Source organism: Nanorana parkeri, unplaced genomic scaffold (assembly GCF_000935625.1).
Source record: "Nanorana parkeri isolate BGI_ZX_2015 unplaced genomic scaffold, ASM93562v1 scaffold90, whole genome shotgun sequence".
NCBI lineage: Eukaryota > Metazoa > Chordata > Amphibia > Anura > Dicroglossidae > Nanorana > Nanorana parkeri.
In genome coordinates this window covers 630,907-652,808 of record NW_017306358.1, presented here as the reverse complement: position 1 = coordinate 652,808, position 21,902 = coordinate 630,907, and the positions used below count along the sequence as shown (strand labels likewise).

General features: G+C 38.7%; 1 protein-coding gene across 1 annotated transcript in view; it reads right to left on the bottom strand.

The window, feature by feature from the left end:
• Positions 1-21,902, bottom strand: part of CELSR1 (cadherin EGF LAG seven-pass G-type receptor 1) — a 146,362-nt gene that overhangs the window by 83,645 nt on the left and 40,815 nt on the right. Inside the window, exons 2-3 of the mRNA XM_018552503.1 lie at positions 8,288-8,926; positions 1,774-1,996 (exon numbers count right to left, since the gene is read on the bottom strand). Coding sequence (XP_018408005.1) covers positions 1,774-1,996; positions 8,288-8,926 — 862 coding nt within the window. The remainder of the gene's footprint in view (positions 1-1,773; positions 1,997-8,287; positions 8,927-21,902) is intronic.

Below are 21,902 nucleotides of genomic sequence, written 5' to 3'. Positions count from 1 at the left end.
CTGTACGAAGTGCGGTGGGGATAATTCTATTGTTGACCTTCAGTACTTGGCACAACCAACTGCCATTCCCCTGTCCACTAAGGGGAGGGCCTTGCTGACCAGAGAGACAGTCTCAGTCAAAGGTTTTCTGAGATGATAGCAATCATTAACAAGATTGGAGCAGATGGAATCTAGAGCAGGTGCTCATGGCAACCAATCAGCTTCAATATTTTATTTTCAAAGCTTAACTGAACAAGTTGAAGATAGAAGTTGATTGGTTACTATGCACAGCTCCAGATTCTGTTTTACACTGTGGGGGTCTGCTCTTAGGCAGGACTTTGGATTATAGTTGCCATGGTGCTGCACATGTGATCATCTATGACACCTGCCATTTGAAGGCTTGAAACCTGGAATGGGCACACTGACAACCTTGACATTTGACCTGTCTTTAAAGTAACTGTTCCGGGAGACATTAAATTGGTGGGAAAAAATTCCTCTTTAACTTGGTGAAGAGAATCTCTGTGAAGGCTCAGATTACCAGCCCAGAAGCATTGCTTAGAAATCCCACAGGAATTGCTATTCGTTGATTTGTTTATTTGAACTCCAGGAGCCACAAATGCTAATATTTTGACTAAACTGGTTAGGCTCTCATGAGGATCCATGGCAGGTGTGGAAAACATCTTACACATTGCCAGAGGTTTTTCTAGGATTCTAAAAGAGCCAAGGACTACAAAGCATCAACAAAGCACCAATAAAGCACCAATAAGTTGTGACATACCAACTGTATACATTGTTTTAAAAGGTGTAACTATCCCCCAACACCAGCATTGAAAACACCTCTAGATAAATTGCAATATACCCAACCTTCAGAATGGCATAAACCAGTTTTACAATATTTGCGAATGGCAATGACATAAGTACATTATTCAACACCTGCAATGTGATAAAACGTCCTAGTAGTGTTAATATATCCCTCGGCCATCAATCCAACTCCTCCCCTTGAGCACTAAAATAAATCCATGCACCTTCTCATAACCATGTGTGTTCCCTCAACTTCAAACTGTAGATAAGCAGGTTAAATTTCCAGTGTGCTTACTGGCGGAGAAATGCATAATAATGTTGGTTATTACACTACAAATGATATTTTCCATAATATAGCAATTTTACTATAATGCCCACATAACACACATTCCAGTCATCCCATAAAACTGGCAGAATGGTTTGACTTGGATAAGATTCTAAAAGTAATCTGTCATTCATTTTGGACATTTAAACGTTCAGACTAAAAGCAGATACCACAGAATGCACGCTCTTTGCCTCTATAGGCCAGAAATCCTCCCTTTGTGTTTGCACCTATGAAACTAGTTACTAGGCCTGATTTTAGGACTAAGTTCCATCAACCACCATATCCACCAATAACAGGGCCCTTATAAGTAACAGTAGTTAATGGGGTTAAATCGACGCTCGATTTCAACTGCAACGATGAAAAGAAAATTGAGGGAGCAGAGGAGAATTTTGTTTGTTCTAGAAACATTTCCAACAGTGAATGTGGTTTGTGATAAACTCTAATTATTTCCAAAATTGAAAGTTAAAATTGAACAAAGTTTGAACAACGTTCTACAAGTCTCTGATGGAATTATCGAATGTTCTGACCAGATTTTTCATATAAAAGTTTGTTCGTATGGCCAGTTTATGAGTTGGGTGATTAACAAACAAATGCCTGTTGGCCTATATATAACTATGTAAATTGTAACTTATTTTAACTCAGCATAGTCGTCCAATAATCATACTTACATGAGAGAAATAGTGAAATGGAAACGCTGTCTTAATCCTTTGTAAGTAACAAAGGACTGCGGGGGAAAGCTTCTAGTGGTCATTTCGCAGTATGGCTTCTCAAACTCTCCTGGGGCACACTTGCACGTAAAACCACCAATAAGGAGATTAATGCACGTGCCACCATTTTTGCAGACCCCTGGTACACAGCGTCCAGAACGTGAACTCACGTCGCAGTTTTCTCCTATAAGACAAGAACATAAAATAATTAATTATACTATTACACAAACCTGTATCTTTCAAGAAATATAGCATTAATTTTGTCTATGGCCTATGAATGTGAACTAATGACTTCAGAGGTGTCAATAGCCTTGGATGCTGAGTGACTAGGATAGAAGATTTAGTGGTTTGATTCTTGCATCAGCATATGTATGTGACTTGCTTCTACTCCATGCCAACCATATCTGTCAAGAAAATCTGTTGCAGATCAAGCTACTCTCAGGTGAAAGGGATACATGCTTTGTCTGCACGTGTGGGGAACCATCTTAAGGGTGGCAATACTTGTGCAGATGGCTTAATGGGAACTGCATGTGATCAAAAATTAGCTTACAGTCCTCATATTCGCTACATTGCAATACTCACCACAACTTTTCTACCTGGTGTAAAACTCAAATAGGTAAAGTCACAAAGACACAACTCTAATAATGCATCACTGAACTCAAAAAACGGTCTTTAGTGTTTGAGATTTTACAGAAGCTTCTTTTGAGTTTCTATAGGAATATATTTAAGAATGTTTTCTTTCTGGTATTATGGTATAATGATAAAAAAAAAAAAGACATGGTTGACCCCTTGACACCTGTAAAATTGGGGTCCACCATTGATGTGACATTTTTAGAGATTTTCCTTTGAAATAGCTAACTCCGGCATCATATAAAGCTTACATTTGACCAATGTAAATCAAACAGAACAGGAGGGGAGATCTGCACTTTGCTGTTTTACTTACATAGTATACACTGTAGCATGTAGTCTACACAAAAGAATAGCTTGCAGAATTCATGGTAAGAAATCTCTATTTTGTCTACAATTAAGATCTGCCAATAATAATATTATTTTTATTGTTTCTCCAATTAATGATTCCGAGAGCCTGAGACAAATGTTTCAAGCACAATTAGAGACAGCTTTTTCAGTTTCCAATGCAGCTGCAGAATCTCAAACTATTGCCCCTCTTTCAACATTTGACAGTGCTAAAGCTAAGAACCACCTCTATACAAATACTCGCTGAAAAGGAAGTTTTAACCTTGTAACTGTTTCATTTGTTCATCACTGATGACTGTATTTTTCAGTTATTGGCAAGGCAAATCAAATCTCTGGTGCTCCTGTTTTGTGTGGGTTAGAACACAGTTGATTACTGAACATGATTTTTGTTTGCGATAACTCAACTTTCAGGACAAGATTTGTACAGTCTATCCCCTTCTTCTAGGTCTGGTTAAGTCCAGAAGTAATGCTTGGACCTTGAAGAAGTGGGAAACCCCCAAAGTTTGTACTGAAAGTTGTTAATTCAAAAAAAAAATTAAAATCACGAACAATACTCAACTGTGTTGTTGCAAGTGCACGAATATGGATACAATTACCTAAAGTATTAGAGTTGGAAGAAATCTGAAAAGCGTGTAAACATGTTCTGTGCCAGTAAATGGTGGGTCTTAGCAATGCCTAGCTACATTCCCTTTATTTATTAGCTATATATTCGTGTGTGTCATTAAGCCAAAACTGTACACAAATGTTGAATTAAAATGTATTATAAGTATTTTTTATTAACATCTTAATTAAAAAACAGCAGCACTTATTTGGCTGATCTAAGAACACCTCCCTACTCTTAATGTCTCAGAACTGATTTTTAATTGGCTTCCTTATCTTACACCCCTGCACTTTCACAAGGTTTCTGCATAAGCTTAACAGCATTTCGTTTTCCGATACAAGAAAAGATCAATGTTTAAATAGAACGAATCACTGTTTTTTATTTTATGCCCTGTTTCTACAAGATGTTCTTGAGCAGGGATGAGCTTCGGGTTCGGGTTGAACATGAGTTCAACCCAAACCCAGCCCGGTCACAATTAAGCAAATTAACAAATAACCTGCCTGCGGGTTTGTCTGCTTAAAATCTTGCAAAATGACCATTAAAAAGCCAGAAAAATAAGATTTGGTTCCCATAAACTTTAATAGGGTTTGGGGTTAGCAGGCTTTTTGCTGGGTTTGGTGACCCTCCTGTGAACCAAACTTTGCATGGTAAAATAATTACTATTTCTGGATAAATAGCGATTTAATAATATAGGGGGGGAAAGTATATACCTGTCTGGACAATTATAGTATAAATATAGTACTTTGCTAAAGATAAGGTAATGCAAATTGCCTGTGTTTAGCGTTTATCTTTTTTTACTATAATGTCAGCCATTAACCTATTCAATTACCATAATGAAAGTTCAGCCGAGAAACCCCCAGAAACAGGCAGTTTGGGCTCCTTTCAAGGTATAATACATGTCATTAGAGCACATGGCTCAAGACAGCAGTTCAGCTAGAAAATTACTGATGTATTTGGCTTACAGTGACTAATTCCTTTACTAGAAGATGTCCCTGGGCAAATTCAAAGAAATAAAGGAGGAAGATTGGTCAAGATGTCATCTTTACAAATGGAAGGAAGGAAAACAAAACTGCTCACTATAGTAACACTTATCAGTCTCAGACCAGAGTGCTCAGGTATCTCCATTTCTCATACCTTCTGCCCCCAAGCAGTTTATATTTAGCACACTGATGAATTGTGGAAACTAGCAGTCACCGTCACCTTTGTCTTGTGATGAGCCTGGGACAGAGTACAAATAAGGATTTATGTCAACCATATAAAAGCCATCCCAGAAGCCTTGTCACAGGGTAACTGGCAGTGCTTTAGAGCAATCTCTTGCAGAGGCACATTGTCCCTTAAGACATGAAAAAACTTAAGTAACAGGTGAGAGGTACACCACAAGTAAACATCCTCAGGTAATGTCTCCGCTGTAAGCAGACACACTTTAATTGCTATATATATAAAACCACAAATTGCGGAATAGACACAATGCCATTCAGGGAACGCCAGTGTCATTTTAAAGTAACACTAAACTCAGAAGTGAAATCTTAAAAATGCATTCAAGTACCTTAACTGTTAACAAAAATTTAATCAAATCATCGCTGAATTGGTGCTGACACTGTCCTTCCTTCTGCAGGGTGGGTACTTTTGTTCCCCATGTGCCCTGTGTGTGTTGTAAAGTAGCCACCTCTCCAAACCCACTCCCATGATGGGACTAATCTCATGTTTAGTTTACTAATTCGTATTGAGATTGTAGTGAGCTTGGAGCGGTTGCTACTTAACAACACTCACAGGGACCATGAGGAACAAAAGTAGCCACCCTCCAGAAGGAAGGGCAGTGTTGGCCTTAATTCAGAAATTATTTGAGGATCTACAGCCGAGTAATACGATTTAAAAAAAAACTACATTTTTGTTAATAGTTAAGATTTAACTCCTGATAATACACCCCCGCATAATTATCTTTGCATGATGTAAAAGAGCGAGTAATCACCATTCCAAAAATGTATACTGTAAAATGTAAATAGTACATGTATGCTAAAATTTGTCCTGGTTTCGGCTCACGTGACCAAAGCAACAATATAGCTCATGTGGATGGCAAAACATTTGTTACATCAGCGGGTCAGTTGCATTAAAGAGAGCTGTTGTGTCTCACAAGGTCTTCTACCTAGGTATGTGTGACTGTTCTCTTTGGACTTATATGTGTGCATGTACCATGCATGCTATTAATTATGTATTGCCATTGCAGTGTAAAAACAACAGCCCTTATCTGGAAGCTGCTTAATCTCTTGAGACTTTATAGTAGTAAATAAATCCTGACATAGAAACATCAGGAAGAGAAGACTGCAGGCACATTCATAGGAGAGGCAGCACTTTGGTATTTAGGTAAATATGTTAGGGAGCATTTAACCTCCCTGGCGGTATGATTATGTCAGGAATTTTGTACCAAAAGCAGTACAATAGTTTGATACATAAGTGTAAACATAGGAGATTACATTGTATTGTGTGTATTCTATGTACATTACAACTTTTCACTTTTGAATTTCCCGCCTGCTGTGACGCCCGAAAACTAAACTAAAAGTCAGATGCAGGCTTTTAGTTTCATTTTCGGGCCGCGTACGGCAGAGGACGCCGCGGGCTCGCAGGGACAAGGTGAGTGTCACTTTTCTCTGCAGCCCCGAGTCTGGCTCGGGGTTACCGCTCCTAGCATTGAAAATTCACCCCGAGCCAGACTCGGGATTACCGCCAGTAAGGTTAAGAGACTTTCTGCCTTATTCAGGAAGAGATTGTTTTCTTAAAGGGAACCTATACTCCCATTTCAAATTTTTGAAAGCAAAGGTCTTGCCAATCAGCTGACACCAGCTGCCCAGTATTACATTAGCTAGAAAAAAAAAAATACGTGCCCATCTCGAATTAAGTTTCACTTTGTCGATATTCCACTATCCAATGACACGGCCTCATAGTCCGCGAAACGCACTTTCAATGGATAGGGGAATTGTAGTCGGTGGAGGTTGGCCATAAGGTCAGGGGCTGTCAAGTCGCCATAACAAAGTAAAACCAAATCACAGAGGGGCAAAGCCTAGGCTGGTAATATAAGGTATGTTGTGGGGTTTGTTCTAAGGAATTCATTTTAGTTTTAAATAGTTTTAAATGGGGTACATGTTCACTTTAAGCACACATTCTAAAGTGCAGTAACTCAATGCAACCAAGTAAAAATCCATATTGGAAATGTTTGACCTCAGCAGAGCAAACTGTGAATAGGTTAATGTACATATATTAGCATTTTAAAACAAAGCATACAGGTAACTGTTTTTTTTGCCATGAAATATCAACTTTCATTTTATACAGGAAATGTCACAGGTCCCCAAAAGTGTTCAAAGCTGTGAGATGTTACTATTGAATGTTGGGAATTCGTTCATGTAGCATACTACACAGACCTGCGCTTTAACTTTTGTAATCAAATTTTGTTGAAAAAGCAGTGGTGGGAGATCCATGCTCAAGGTTTACCCCTGGGACCAGTACTGAAAGCCAGGAATGGGTGACTACTGATGGTACAACAAGTTATGATTCCTATGAGTAATGGCTATGCTCATATAGAAACTTTAAAAAGATGTAAAGTCATTAAGCTGAATATGAGTTCATTAACCATAACAAATTTTCTTGTCATGAGGTTCAAAAATGCTTACCTAACACATTTGAGAAATATAGCATTTTAGGTACCAAAACGGGACAAGAAGACTGATTAAACTGTAGTCTTGTTACAAAAAAATGCATGTTGTGGATCAGTTTACTCAGTGTTAGTAACACAAGACTGCCAAGATAGGATAACTTTCAACATGTATAAATTACTAATAATTGCAGTAGGTCTGGTAAGGTACTTCAAAGTATTGGAAGGAAGAATGGTGACATTAGGCTATGATTATCCCCGGGAGGAAATGGATCAGATATTTTTTAATGTTTGGCTATGAGCTGAGAATTGTGAACTAAACTATTTCTCTGTCGTGTTCCATCATCAGTCCTTAGTAAGACTTATGATAAGAATGACAGATTGTAACATTTTGCAGTTACATATTTCCAAAATGTTGCCTGATGAGTAAATGGAATAGAGGGAGTCCAGAGACTGACTCTGCATTCCATCCAGCATTACCACGCCAACCAGAATGATTCAACTTCAGCTTCATTCACTGGATGAACAATGGTTCACATTAACATGCACTAAGTGGCTGCAACCACAGTTACAGATAACAACTGTTACAGCATTCATTTTCAGAATACTGAAAGTCATGGCGAAAACTATTTTTAATTAACAAACGCACAGACAGCCATGACTGAGGTTCTTACCCAATAAAGAGATTTTTAAAAAAAGGAGTTACTAGCGATATAACAATTTAAAAAAAATATATAAATCAAATATATGGTTCAATTTATATACGCCAGTGGGAAAATAATGAAAAACCAAGTGACGTACCACATGCAACTCAGATTATAATTCATATTTTACTAATATAAAAAGCTTATTGGTAGCTATGGGTTATTGAACTTATTGAACTATAAAAAAAAAAAAAGATTTTACAAACAATAGAAAGCCCCTCTACTTTTTTAGTAAGTAGAGGGGCACCCAATCAGATTTTAGTTTACTGCAGTCTGGTCAGTTAGATGACTTTTGATTGGTTTCTATTGCTATTGCATTTTCCAAAATCTATTCTCTTTGTGCAACCTTACCAAATAAACATAAAATATAATTAAAAGTAAAATAAAACGGGTATATTAGCCAGTAATTTACAGTAAGATACATTATATGCCTATTTATTGACACAGTAGAGAAAGTAATGGTGGGTAGTAAACCGCACAAACCAAAGTGTCCCATCCTAAGCTGCTTTCAGTATGTATAATGTATATTATTTAATATTTCCATTGACATACCTGTGTATTCTTCATTGCACTCGCAAGAATATCCACCTTCCCTACTTCGACACAGCCCATTCTTGCCACAAGGGTTGGAGTAACAGAGGTCAATCTCTGTTTCACAATAGTCCCCAGTAAATCCAGGGGGGCAGCGGCAGCGTAATCCATTGATTGGATGAATAGGTCGGAAAAGCACTGTATTAGAAGTTATGAAAGGTGCGGAGCTATCAAACTTTAGCACCGATACACATTTCATGTAATTCTCACAAGGTTCCCTGAGACATATATTATCATCAAATGGCAGAACACGTTGGGTGGAAATCATGGTGAGCAGGGTCCTGTTCAGATAAATTTGTTCTTGTAAATCCTCAGAATGGAAGAACTTGTTGCGGACTCCTCCAGGTAGTAGGGCAGAGAATGTCACATTCAGGATGTTGGAGCTTACATCCGTATCATTCTGAATATTAAAGACAAAAATGCCCTCCTTGGTAGTAGACAGCACAGTTGCCACCCCTTCCACAAACCGAGATAGAAGCGGAGATAGAAACTTCTCCTGGGACATATTTTCCAATCGGACGGTGATGCTATTGGTCAGCATGTCATCTGTGATGATGGTAACACGTAGAGTGCAGTGAGCAGTAACACTATGAATACCATCTGTAGAATGAAGAGAAAAGACAAAATATGAGTATAATATAAACAATTCATGGTATATCTCAGCAATATGGCAACCAGATTACTTCCCCCCTAAACATATTTAGAAATTGCGAAGCAAACATGTCTAAGGTTTTTTTTCAGTAAACACAATGAACATGCATTAATTCCGTAAAACAATTATACTTTCTACTAGGGATGTTCAGATACCAAGTACCGTACTCGGTACAAGTACAGATACTTTTCCAGCTCTAAGACTAGACTAGAGAAAAACTCAAAAGTTAAGAGGAAGCTGTCATTTTTAAGGAGCATACAGGGCTCCTGGGATTTGTGCATCCCTGTTTTAATGTAAATATTTTCCAGCTGCAACTGCTGCGACCCTGGTAGTTCTCATGAAAATGCCAAGTATCGGCACAAGTATCTGAACATCTCTACTTTCTACATATACCCCCCATCAGTTGTCATTTTGCAAGTAAAAAAAATAATATGGGTCATTAAAAAAAGAACTCTTGGCATAACTATTCTTAACCCTTGCAGTGGGGCTACCCCTACACTGCAAGGGTTAAGAAAATGTATTCTCAGAGTTCTTTTTTAAGTGCTCATTCAGACGAGTGGACGGATGTGCAGATTCGAGTGTGCATGTGACCATGTGTAATTATGAGCAGCCGCATCCTCCCATAGGGAACAGATTGCTGCGTGCAAATACACACCCCACGTGTCCCTTCTGGAATCTGGTCTTTTTACAGGTGTGCACACCCGTCTGAATGATCCCTAAGTAAAACCAACCAATTAGCTGCAGTCGCAGCCCGCCACTGTCAGAATACATTAGTAGCAGCGGGAGATTCGCACATCCACATTCATTTGCATGGATGGAGGAATATGTTAGATTATTGTTTTTAGCCCGTAGGCTGAAGGAAAAAAAATCTAACAGTGTATGGCTAGCTTTAGGTAGTGTCGGGATAAACTTCCCTGAAAAAATTAGCTGTTAGGGTTTGCCCAAAGGCAGACAGAAGAGGAGATAACTAAAGAGACTACAGTTGTGAGTTACAGAGGATGGGAGAGGCTCTAGAGAAGTTCTGGAGGTAGATATGAGAGGAAGTGATGAGGGAGCTAGAGAGCAGGGGATTTTGGGAGGAACAAAGAGGAGAGGTTGGGTGATATCTGTATAAATGCTATAAAATGCAGCATAAAAACAAAAAGGACTAAAGGTAATTAGGCTTTAACTGTTTACCTTTGGTTATGTCTATACCATATCACAAAAAACCTCGATGAAGCCACATATGTGGCAAAACATGTTGGGTAAAAAAAAAAGATATGCTTTATAACAAAAAGTAAGGAAGAAATTTAGTCTTTATGCCCCATCGAAACCACTATAGAAATGATGGTGGTGGTGTGAAGATTAACAAATTATCTAATAGATATAGAAGGAGATGTGAATATTTTTGAAGTGGGTACATTGATCATTCTTTCTACATAAAATGTCTATGATATGACATTATGCCAGCATAAAACCTAAGTTCCTGAAATGAAAACAAGAGCTAATGTCTAGTAATTTTTTGGATATATTTTTTACAATGTTTAGTACAACAGATAAAGTGAAGTGACAAATGGCAACACTCTCTAATCCAAGAGAATCAAAATGAAATGTTGTGGTGTTCTCTAAACAGGAGGCTGCTACACAACTCGCTGGTAAGAGAATTCATAACATGTTATGACTAAATAGACCCCAAAGCAGAATTCCAAACTTAAGACACACCAGAAAGGGCACCTCCAAAGAGCATACAAGGAAAACTAACCTACTAAGTTTATCCTTACTACTAAAGGACAGAGGAGTGATTTTACATAAGACATATATATGTTTAAAACAGCCCTGATTTTACTTTAAAGATCCAAATAGGTTCAGGAAAAAAAAAAATATTTTTTACTCTACATTTCTCCTTAATAGAAATGCATCAGAAGCAAATTAATGAGGGTGAAGAATCAACAAATCTAAAGCAGACTACTAATACAGTTATAAAAGAAACATTTATAATATAACGTGAATACAAACAGTTAAAAAATAATTCATTGGAAATATTTAAGTTATAATAAAGAACATATTTTTTCAATGGCTCTCATGCTTTCTCAATCTTAAACGTTTGTTTTAGTTGTGGATAGGAAATTGATATCAGCATTATATTCCTAATATCAGCCCCTGTAATTCCTCATGACGGACCTCATTACACAACACTAAAAACAATGTAAAGAATAATACAAAGGGAACCGGCTGGGGAATGTGATCCCTGAAAGATATATGTACAAGTTAGTGGAATCAATGTTTCTGCGATTTCTGAATGTATTTTATTGATGGCTAACTAGCTGTCATCTTATCTTTACAGCAATACAATTTACAGTGGGTTAGTAGCCTCTGCAATAAACAGCCGCACTTAGCAGCATCGTCAACTATCTTGGCTCATCCTTCCCTCCTCCATTTACTGGCTCCAGATAAAATCATAGTAATCGCCGCTTTTCAACATCTATTCCATTAGCAAATCATATCCATATATCTTCCTTTATTTCTTAAGAGTGGTCTGGGGAATACACAAGTATGTCTAATACATGTTTTCTGGTAATCCGAATGTATGGTATGGTCATGTGAATTTGGAGAAGGTGCTTGCTAAAAAAAACCAAAAAAGACCCCCATAACTATGAAAATGGCAAATAACTTACAAAAGTGTAAAATGAATCCAGCCAAAACATTTATTGTAGTTGTGGATGGACAAAGGATTAAACATATTCGCACTATTCCCATAATTAAATTTTGTTTTTTTTATCAGGAGTTCCACATCATTCTAAGTCCACAATAACTGCCAGAACAACTCTGAACGTCTAGTTCAGTTGAACTCCAATGAAGCTAAAGATGTTCTCAACATGAAAACATGGAAATCATATACACTTTACATTTTCTTATAACAAAATCACGTTGAAAAATGATTCTAATACAAGTTGTTTCCATACTCTGAATATTTTTGTTTCCACTCTACATCCATTAAAACAGTTTCCTGTTTTTCATAAACCTATGCTATTTAGGTTTTGTTTTTAACATGTTACATTGCACAACAAGTTAAGGGGGGCATGTTGTATATCTATCCAACCATTATCTGTGATCAACTCTGCTCCTCTCAGCAGGTGCCTTCGAGCCTATTGACAAAATGCTTCACAAACCATAATCGGCTTATCATAGCCAAACAATACCCAAACATCTTTTGTTTGAACTGGCCAGTGACATTTATGTCATCAGCATGAAGGTGCATACCACATTACAAAAGAGTGGGGGAAAACATTGTTAGCTTTGGAAACCTGCCACTAAAACTGTGCATAACACCTCCATGAAGAGACGCATGTATTTCCTGTTTCCAAACAAGCCTGATATTACCATCATTATTATTGCAGAGAATGTTATGTGCCATAAAGTGGTCCGTTTAAGGTCTACGTACACTAGAACGCCGACATCTAATGAATCATATCCATTAAACTGAATTGATTCTTCCTAATAACGGTCACTTGGATATATGAACAGGCCATGCACAGCCCACAAATGTTGCCTAGATGGATATATTTTTGAGTGTAAGCTTTTGTAAGCACTCTGTTTTCTTCTGTCAGGCATGTAAGAAACAATTTCTGAAGAAAAAAAATCTTACCCCCCAAAATATATTCAGTTAGACAAAGAAAGGTATCACCTACATTGCTACTCTTCTGGTGCCATCTATGGATTCTCGGTCAGCTTCATGACAACCACAAAAAATACTCTGTGAGGGACATACGAATAGAGGAGCACGCTGCCAGAAACATGCTAAGTACTAGGGACTCTCTCACTGGGACATGCTGAACACACTGAGCAATGCTAGGGATCTGTGGAGGACATGCTGAGGACCATAGGCATACTGGCAAGGAAATATTATGGACACTGGACATAATCTACTAGGGGCTTACTAAGTGAACTGAGTTTTCTGGCAAGGACATACTGAAGACAATAAGCGCATACTGTTTGGGACATGCTGAGCACATTAAATATTCTGCCAGGGACATACTATACACAATGGATACTCTACCAAGGACCTGTTATGTGAACTGAGTTTTCTGGCACGGACATACTGAACACAATAGGCATACTGTTTGGGACATGCTGAGCACATTGACTACTTTGGGACTGGGACATGCTATGCTCTAGTTTTACTTTTCATCTATTAAATACACTTTTGCAACTAAGAGTATTTACTATAATGGGCCATCCATGGAGTAATTATTCCACATTTGGAAAAGCCTCCCTTGTATGTACAGTATACAACTTTATATGTATACAGATAAAGATGGTGGCCACATATAACCCACACAGCTGTACTTATTACAAGTCTAAAAATGCCATTCCTACATAGTCACTATAAATATCTAAGAGTTTAAAAGAACACAAAAGTCACAACAGGTCAATAACTCATCATATTGCAATCACTTTGAGCACTGTGATGCTCTTTGTAAGTAAAAATTTTAGAAATGTCACTATGTACTTATGTGTATCAATCATGAGACACAGAAATGGAATACAGATATCCAGACAAGTGGAGCAAGATCAAACAGAAGTTAAAGCTGGGTTCCATGCAAATGGATAAATGCACCATTAAAATACATATAAGGGATTTTATCTGTGAAATTATTGTATTACTGTCTGAACAGTCCTGACAATTTCACAGTCTACTGCAGTTAGGCAACACAGCTTGGTCACCACCCAGCCCCCTGCCTGTGATTGGACTGTGAAGGAGCAGCAGCATGACTAATAAGGTCACCTCTCTGTTCTCTTATCTTTGTCAGCACTGTGTACTAATTTGGCCGCCAGATGATTTGGAATTCTGCTAAGCCAATCATGTGATTTCATCACATTTCCAAGCAGCATAACCAGGTCAGTGACCCTACTTTTCTTGACTGCTGTTCAGCAATACAGGTTTATCAAAGACCCATCCTCCAGCTTGCTAATTATACTTTAGAGGGACATCCCCATGCAGAGAAGTTCATTGCGCTCTCATCCAGTCCGCCAACTACCAGTGTTAGGTTGACAGCACAGTGTAATGCACAAAAACTTGACTCATAGTTACCTCTTCTTCATTTACGCTGCGTGATGCTGAGAGGTGGATTACAGGAAATCAGCATAAAGACAGATTTAGGTTATTATACTAGCTGAATTTCTATACATCTAGGAATACATCACCAGTTGAAAATGGTGACCTTTCATATCTGCTCAGATTTAAAAATCACACTGTTGGTGAAAAAAGGTAAAGTGTTAATATTTTCCACTGTCCCACCATTAATATGCTCCACCGTTTCAGACTTAAATGCCAATCCAATTACCATCCCTCTTTACAGTTTGGTAAATTGTACTGAAAAGTACAATAAGAAAAAGATGATAAATAAATGCTACTGAAAACAAACATATCTCTAGATCTTTTTCTATTTAAGATATATACTTACAATTATCCAGCCTAAACCTTTTTGTTTCAGATTTGAATAGAATGGGGAAGGATTGGAACTTCTGTTGGATTATTGTTGCCGTTTGTGACACCATTGGGGAAAATGTACTCTGATTTAAGAACTGGGGTCACTAGGACAAATAGGCATGTCTGATGCCACTGGAGGGTTTGCCCATCACAGTCTGTTCCTCTGACCTCTTAGAGCGGTTTAGGGAGGAAGTGAGGAGACATCTCCCCAGTGGAGACACAGACAGTGATGAAAACTTGACAGAGGTTCTAAGCCAAAAAAAGTTTTCTGCTAGTGTTGGGGTTTACGCCTTTATCTCACTGTCAGGCTCACCATACACGTCAACTGTACAATCTGTATAATCCACTTGAGATCTACCAAAACTATGCAATATGGGTGGCAAAAATTCAACCTAGCCAATTGAATTTGAAATTTGAGGACCTGCTTAATCAATCTAATAAAGCAGACCCTTGCACTACATACTTGTGGTTAGATGTAAAGTATATTGTACAATCAGATTGTAACGTGTGTGGTGAGCTATAGTATTGAGTGGTTATATGATTATGCAGAATACCATATTATAGACCAGGGGTAGGCAACCTTGGCACTCCAGCTGTGCCGAAACTACAAGTCCCATTCTGTGAGTCATGCCTGTGGCTGTCAAAGTCTTGTAATGCCTTATGGGACTTGTAGTACTACAAGACCTGGAGTGCTGAGGTTCACTACCCCTGACCTAGACCAATATTAATGTAATAATATTGTTGTATAATATAATAAAATTGTATCAAATCCGAATAGCAGTGTATATTTAAAAAAACAATATGAATAGCAGTGGAACACCTGCAGGACTTCACTGCTAATACAGAGTATCATTTTGATGGAATATAAATTGAAGTAACAAATATACATTCTACAGGCAACACTAATGTTAATAAAACATCTTACTTTTGGTTTAATAGGTTGCAAGGTATGCAAGGAGAAGATCAAAGAAAAGAACATGAAAGTCACCACATTCACAGTCATCAGCAGTGTGTACATGAAAACAAAGCATTGACTTTAAATGATTTGTGAGTGTTCACATCTACAAGCTGAAGCGTTGTCAGTCTATTAACATGGAAATTATGGGCTGGGTTCTCTACTGTACAACATGTGGAAGCAGCTCTACTTGCAATCCCACCATCTTCTACACAGTGCCACAGTGCTCACTATATATAGGCTATGAGCACCTTGCCAAATTGACCGTGCTCATACAGCTTAAAGTCATATTAAAGTCAAAGGATTTTTAAACTATTTCAGATGCTGATGAAATCACTTACAATGCATGATGCTTCTTGATGTTCAAATGTTTCAGTTTCCTGCAGAATCAGCTGGTCCCCTTGACCATTACCCCCGATATCCTGTTTTATGGTGGCTCCATTCCCTTGCAGGGTCCTATGGAGTAACCCTTGTGTGTGCTATTAAGCCATGTGTGTTTGCACAAACAGACAGGCAGAACAAGGCAAGAGGCTGCCCTTGCCCCTGCTACCCTCTTCTCCTTCCTCCCTTCTCCCTTTTCCAAGCTAGTAGATGGGCAGCTGCTGGTGAATGAGCTGCCCCCTTGTGATCTTGTACTGGACAGGAAGTTCAGGGAAGCTGAGCTGAGAGAGTTAAAGCCAGCTGCTTGGAAACATGATGACTGTAGTTGCTTAGGCAAAAATGTAAAGAAATTATTTGCTGGGTAATGTACATTTGGTTGATCTAGATTCATTTTTGAAAAAAAAAAAGTTTGAGCGTTTAATACTACTTTAAATTATGTTTGAACATTTGCCCTGGGTAAATTGCAGGTAAATACTAAAAAAGCAGGTGCAAGGTATACGTCTGACTTTACCATCCATTAAATAATCCTATATAAAACATGTAGCCATTGAGGGCCCATTCACACCACATCCAGATAATCTCCAGACCAGACCAGATTGTTTCCGGACCCAAAATGCATCCTAATGTATCCCTATGCTATTATTGGCCTCTGTTGACACCAGTGCAGTCCGTTCCAGACCAGAAAAATACTGCATGTCTCATTTTGTCTGGTCTGGAATGCACTGGAACTGCAGGCAGGTTCACACCATTTTACGGACCAGATCTGGCCTTGAAAATTGTGTAAACCTGCCCCGAGTGTGATTTCCTCAAGTTCAACACAGTTACATACATTAGATCTGCATTCTCAACCTTTCTTGGGGGCTACTTAAGCAGAATCTGGCTGCCACGGCTGGGTGGGGTGTACACACAAATGGACATTACATTAAAGGCTGAATGAATAGATCATTATCTGATATCTGTAATTGCACCAAAGACCAAAACCTGATGCAATTGCCAGTTTTCACACAACTTTAAAAAACAATGACAGGGAACAAAGAACACTTGCGGATATAGAAATAATGTGATATATCTTGTTGAAAATTCTGGCATCACAAATGTTGTCAGTGTTGGGTTGCAGGGTAATATATGACTTAATTTAGCACCACATGTATGGTGTGAACAGGGCACATAGAAAACAATTCTTCACACCAAGTGTGTGGCAGTGTGCAGAAAAACACAGCTCAATGGACATGGTGGGAACAAGCACTTAATCATGTTCTCTGTACAAGCACATTACTATTATATAGTACAATTTTCATAAAAAGGAAGGGTGATCATTTTCTACCTTGGGATTTGCTGTCTGTGCCTAGGGGTGAGTAATGGGAAAATAGTTACATAAAATCTGTTTATATATAAGAGGGTTATGACTCTAAAACAAATCTCAATTTCACCATAAGAGAGGTAAAAGCAGAAAAAAACCCCCCATAAAAAGCCAAAAGTTAAAAAAAAACACCTGAAGGAAACTACAGAAAGAAGAAGGGACCTCAGGCAAAGTGGATGAGATTTTAAAAAGAAACAGTGTACAAATGATACTCTGACGTGTTCAAAGTTTATATTCAAAATCAGACGTGCCACTCCCTGTGCTTGTAACCATCACTTGTGTATACACCTTCAGCTAACATGTGGGCCTCCGGGAAGAAAAACCTGTACAAAAAGCCACCAGCACCTGCAGACCAGCATCTCAGTCAGAAATGCTGTCAAATTCACTATAAGGCATGTTGGTTACAGAGAACAAATTAGGTACAGGCACAGTCTCTAGACCCATTATTAATAATCCTAGACTCTAAGTCCAGGCAATGAGTGTAATCAACTGCTAAGATACTAACGAGCATCCAGCAAACACTGCAACCAAGGTCATAAACCATACCCAGTTTATCTTACTGGGTCTCTGGGAGGATACTTCCTCTCTATCTCTGTTGTTTTATCATCCAATACTTGCAAACATCGAAGGGAAATTATTTAAAGAAAAAAAAAAGTACTAAGCAGGTAGACTTTGCTTCCTATATGCATCCAAATGTGTAGTCAAAGCAGCCTTTCTCAACTTCTTTAATCCTAAGGAACCCGTAATCTACAGGGTTAATCACAAAAGGGTGAAGAGTTTGGAGAAGGCAGGAGAAGTGAACAATCTAGGACAACTTAGCTGAACTGGAAATTGAGCTGAATTGAAGAATTTTTCCAATTCAGCTATTTTGGCCTAGGTTGTTCACTGAAAATGATTATACCTACAGACCAGTTGCAATCTACAGTACATAAGTAGGTACAGCATTCTACTTTCAGACGTGTGCAGGCAGTTTGCATTTGGGGACACGTCTATGGGCCCCATATGGAAGCTTATGCTGTCATCGGCATATACAGTATACCCATACAGCTATAGCTTCATCCAGTCTGTTACTGAATAATACAGACTAGATGCACCCAGCGGTACGGTGCACCAGTCACTCCTGGCCAGAGAAATATGTTGGGCTGTGCAATGTATGGCCTTCTTGCGGTATGAACCCTAAAGCTCTAGAACATATTCTATTGCTACACAATTATTTTCCTCCATATGTTGCCATTAAAATTAATTATCCATTGCTTAAGGTTTGAGTTCTAAGTAAAAGTGTGTTTTTACTAAGCTCTGTGTCCACGCCGAGGAGATTTACCTCTGTATTTTTCCTGGTGATCATTGTCATTGTGAAGACAGAAAGTTAAGGGAAATCCTATATTATAGGCTGTCATCACACAAGGCATGCCCATTCCTGGTTGTCTCCCCTCCACACTCCTTAACTGGTGTGCACTAATACTGAGCCAGGCACAAGCAAATTTCCTGTGCTTGCATTGTGCCGGACTTGAGCTTGCTTGCATCATCTGTACCACATTACTTGAGTGGGCACGAATGGATCTAATCTGCTCCAGTATTTAGGTTCCATACTAAGGCATGGTCAGCGAAAATATATATATATATGCGTACTGTGTTGGAGTCGCACTGAACCATGTCCTAGAATACCTCTTTCAAGAGGGCCAGGGCACAGTACAGAGCGATCACACTACTCAAACAAATTGGACTTTGGGGGTCAAATGTGCTTGGGCACAGTACATACCTATATGCGTATACCCTTAGAGTTGTCACGAGAGCAAGAGGTGAAAGGAAATGTTACAGACAAATGTTCTGATGACAACTGGCTAAGATGGGAATACCCCTCACTTCCTTTTGGCATCTCCGAGACTGGAAGTCAAGGAAAACTTACCCAGCAGAACACAGGCAGCAAAAAAAAATTCTGATATGGATTTTAACCCTTATCTACGCTTATCCAAAGCTAAAAAGAAATAAATTTTGGCTTTAAGACCACTTTAAAATTGGAACAACATCTGAAGATCAGAAGAACTGACATATATCTGAATTTGTTATTGGATGTAAATTTTTACCTATGCCAAAGAGTATTTGACCAAAGGGGTTAATTGTTGTGCTACACCTGTTGCAACAAACATTGTTGATCTATAAGATAAATGCATGCTCCAAGATCACTGAGGCTTGAAGACACACCAAAACAGAATGTGAGGTGTTTCCGGAGAAACTTGTCTGCTATATAGATCAGTGAACTACAATACAGCTGCTTTTACAGCTGCATCTACTGTTTGAAACACATTATAGATTAATCTACTGTGTGAAAGATATTATTATTATCCAGGATATATATAGTGCTAACAGTTTGTGAAGTGCTTTACAACATATGGGGAGACAGTACAATTACAATACCATACAAAAGGATTAGAAGGACCCTGCTCATAAAAGCTTGCAATCTACAAGGAGGGGCAAGTGATAGAGAAGGTGATAAATGTGAGAGATGAGCTGATTGAAGGAGCAGATGTACAGTTTTTAAGAGAAGGTGGCAGAGGCTTCCCTGAAGAGGTGAGTTTTCAGGGATCACCTAAAGGCAGACAGATTAAGAGTTAGCTGGATAGGTTGTGGTACAGAGTTCCAGAGGATGGGAGAAGTCTGGGAGGCGAGCATGGGAGGAAGTGATGAGGGACCTAAACAGCAGGAGGTCTTGGGAGGAGTGGAGAGGACGAAGATTTGGGTAATATTTTGAGATGAGGTTGGTGATGTAGCCAAGGGCTGAGTTGTGGATGGCTTTGTACGCTGCTGTTAAGTATTCTAAATGTTATGTGTTGCAATATTGGAAGCCAGTGGAGGAATTGGCAGAGAGGAGTGGCAGCCACTGAGCGTTGGCAGCGGCAGCCACTGAGTCAGGCAGCGGAATTCTTGATGGATTGAAGGGGGGATGTGTAGAGGTATGTTATAAATAAATCACGTTATGGCCACAAGATAAAACTAATGTGTGTTTTTTGGCATAACTCACATTTTAGATATCCATGCAGCTATGTCCTGGAGACAAAAGCATCTTAGTAAAAATATCTAAAAGTAATTTTTTTCTTTAATTCTACAATTATTGTAGCCCAGAAAACAAATTAAACATTCTATTGGGTCCAAAATGTAATGCATTATTTCTTTAGTGGGTCCCACTAGCATGAAAGGACACCAAAAGAGGAATTCTAGATCCAGTTGCCCAGGGCAGCCAAATGATCTTGAGCTTTGTCCCACAGAACTAAAGGGAGGATTTAAATGAGGACAATTAAGGTCAAATGACAAAAGGACATCTTAAAATGGTGGCTATGTGGAGACCCACAATTATTTTTCTTAGTTGCATTTATACTGAAATGTGTTTGAAAATGTCCACCTGAGGCCCACTACAGTACATTGCATTCATTTCTGTACTAGTGATGAAAAGATAGACTGGTACCTTGATATTTTGGTTTATTCCACTATATTTGTTCTGTATCATGGGGATCCCACAGGTACCTGACCCACTTCAAAACACTAAACTGAGCACCACATTATCTTCCACACAACTGATTTGTAGATAAAAGGCTGCCTAGATATCAAAAGTGAATTCGGTCACATATGCATGGGATTAAAACGTGCATTTTGTATTCCACACGTAACTTTATCTCTGAATAACATATCAATTCTGAGCACTCTACCAGTGTGGGATATGAAGGTGTTTTGTCTTAGTGTAGCATCAAATACACAAGAGAGGTTTGCAGGTATTCAGGAACATTATATGTACACTCAATGTTTATACAACTAGGCTTAGTCCAAGTCAGTACAGCCACTTCCAGCACTGTACTTCAAGGTCAGTAACGGTTATGTTGTCACAATAGTAATCATAGTTACAAGAAAGGCTTGGAAGAATCGGCATTACAAATAGATATAATCATGAAAAACTTTTCTAAAGTGACATTACTTATCGCAATGAGTTTGTTCTATAAATACACCAGTTTAATAATCCCATACTCTGCATTTGAAGATGTTCCACTAGTGATCCTGGCAATAAGGCTGGAGGCCAAGTCTAAGTTCTCCATTCTGGACTACAGAACATCAATCTTATGTTTTGGAGTTGAGGAAAGGGGAGGTGTCCAGCAAGAAAGGCCTGGACAGGGCTGACAACACTGCTTGGGATCTCCATCTAGCAGAGGCATTGTGTTGCCAACTCAAGCAAGTTAGGAGCTCACTTGATTTCTGGCAAATCAACAGGTATTTTCTGTACTTTTATTTTTAAAGGGTTTGCTAAAACACACACTTTTATACAACATGAGTTATAAGTGTGTGAACCTCATACTATAGCAACGCATGGAAAAGCACCATAGTGCATTTTGTCAAACATTTTGACACGTCCGATAACCAGGACATACAGCATTTGTTCATCAGAAACCCATGGTTTTCAATGGATTGCCTTAACTGAATGCATGCTAACATGTATTAAGCATGTGCTTAACACAGTGCTCAAATATAAATGGGCTCCCAAAGATCCTGCAAAAACAGAAAAATACATGCTGATCTGACAGAAATGCACTCAGCTTCTAAGTCCTGTTGTGAGTTGACAACACACAGCACTTGTGCACTGAATGGCGTCAGCCTTGCTCTGTTTTTTGCTAAACTACTGAACCACTCCCCTTCTCCACGTCTGCACAACATAGGGACTAATTGCTACTGATTGTAGACCTAAGATAAGAACTGGGAGGACTAATTAGGCTCCTG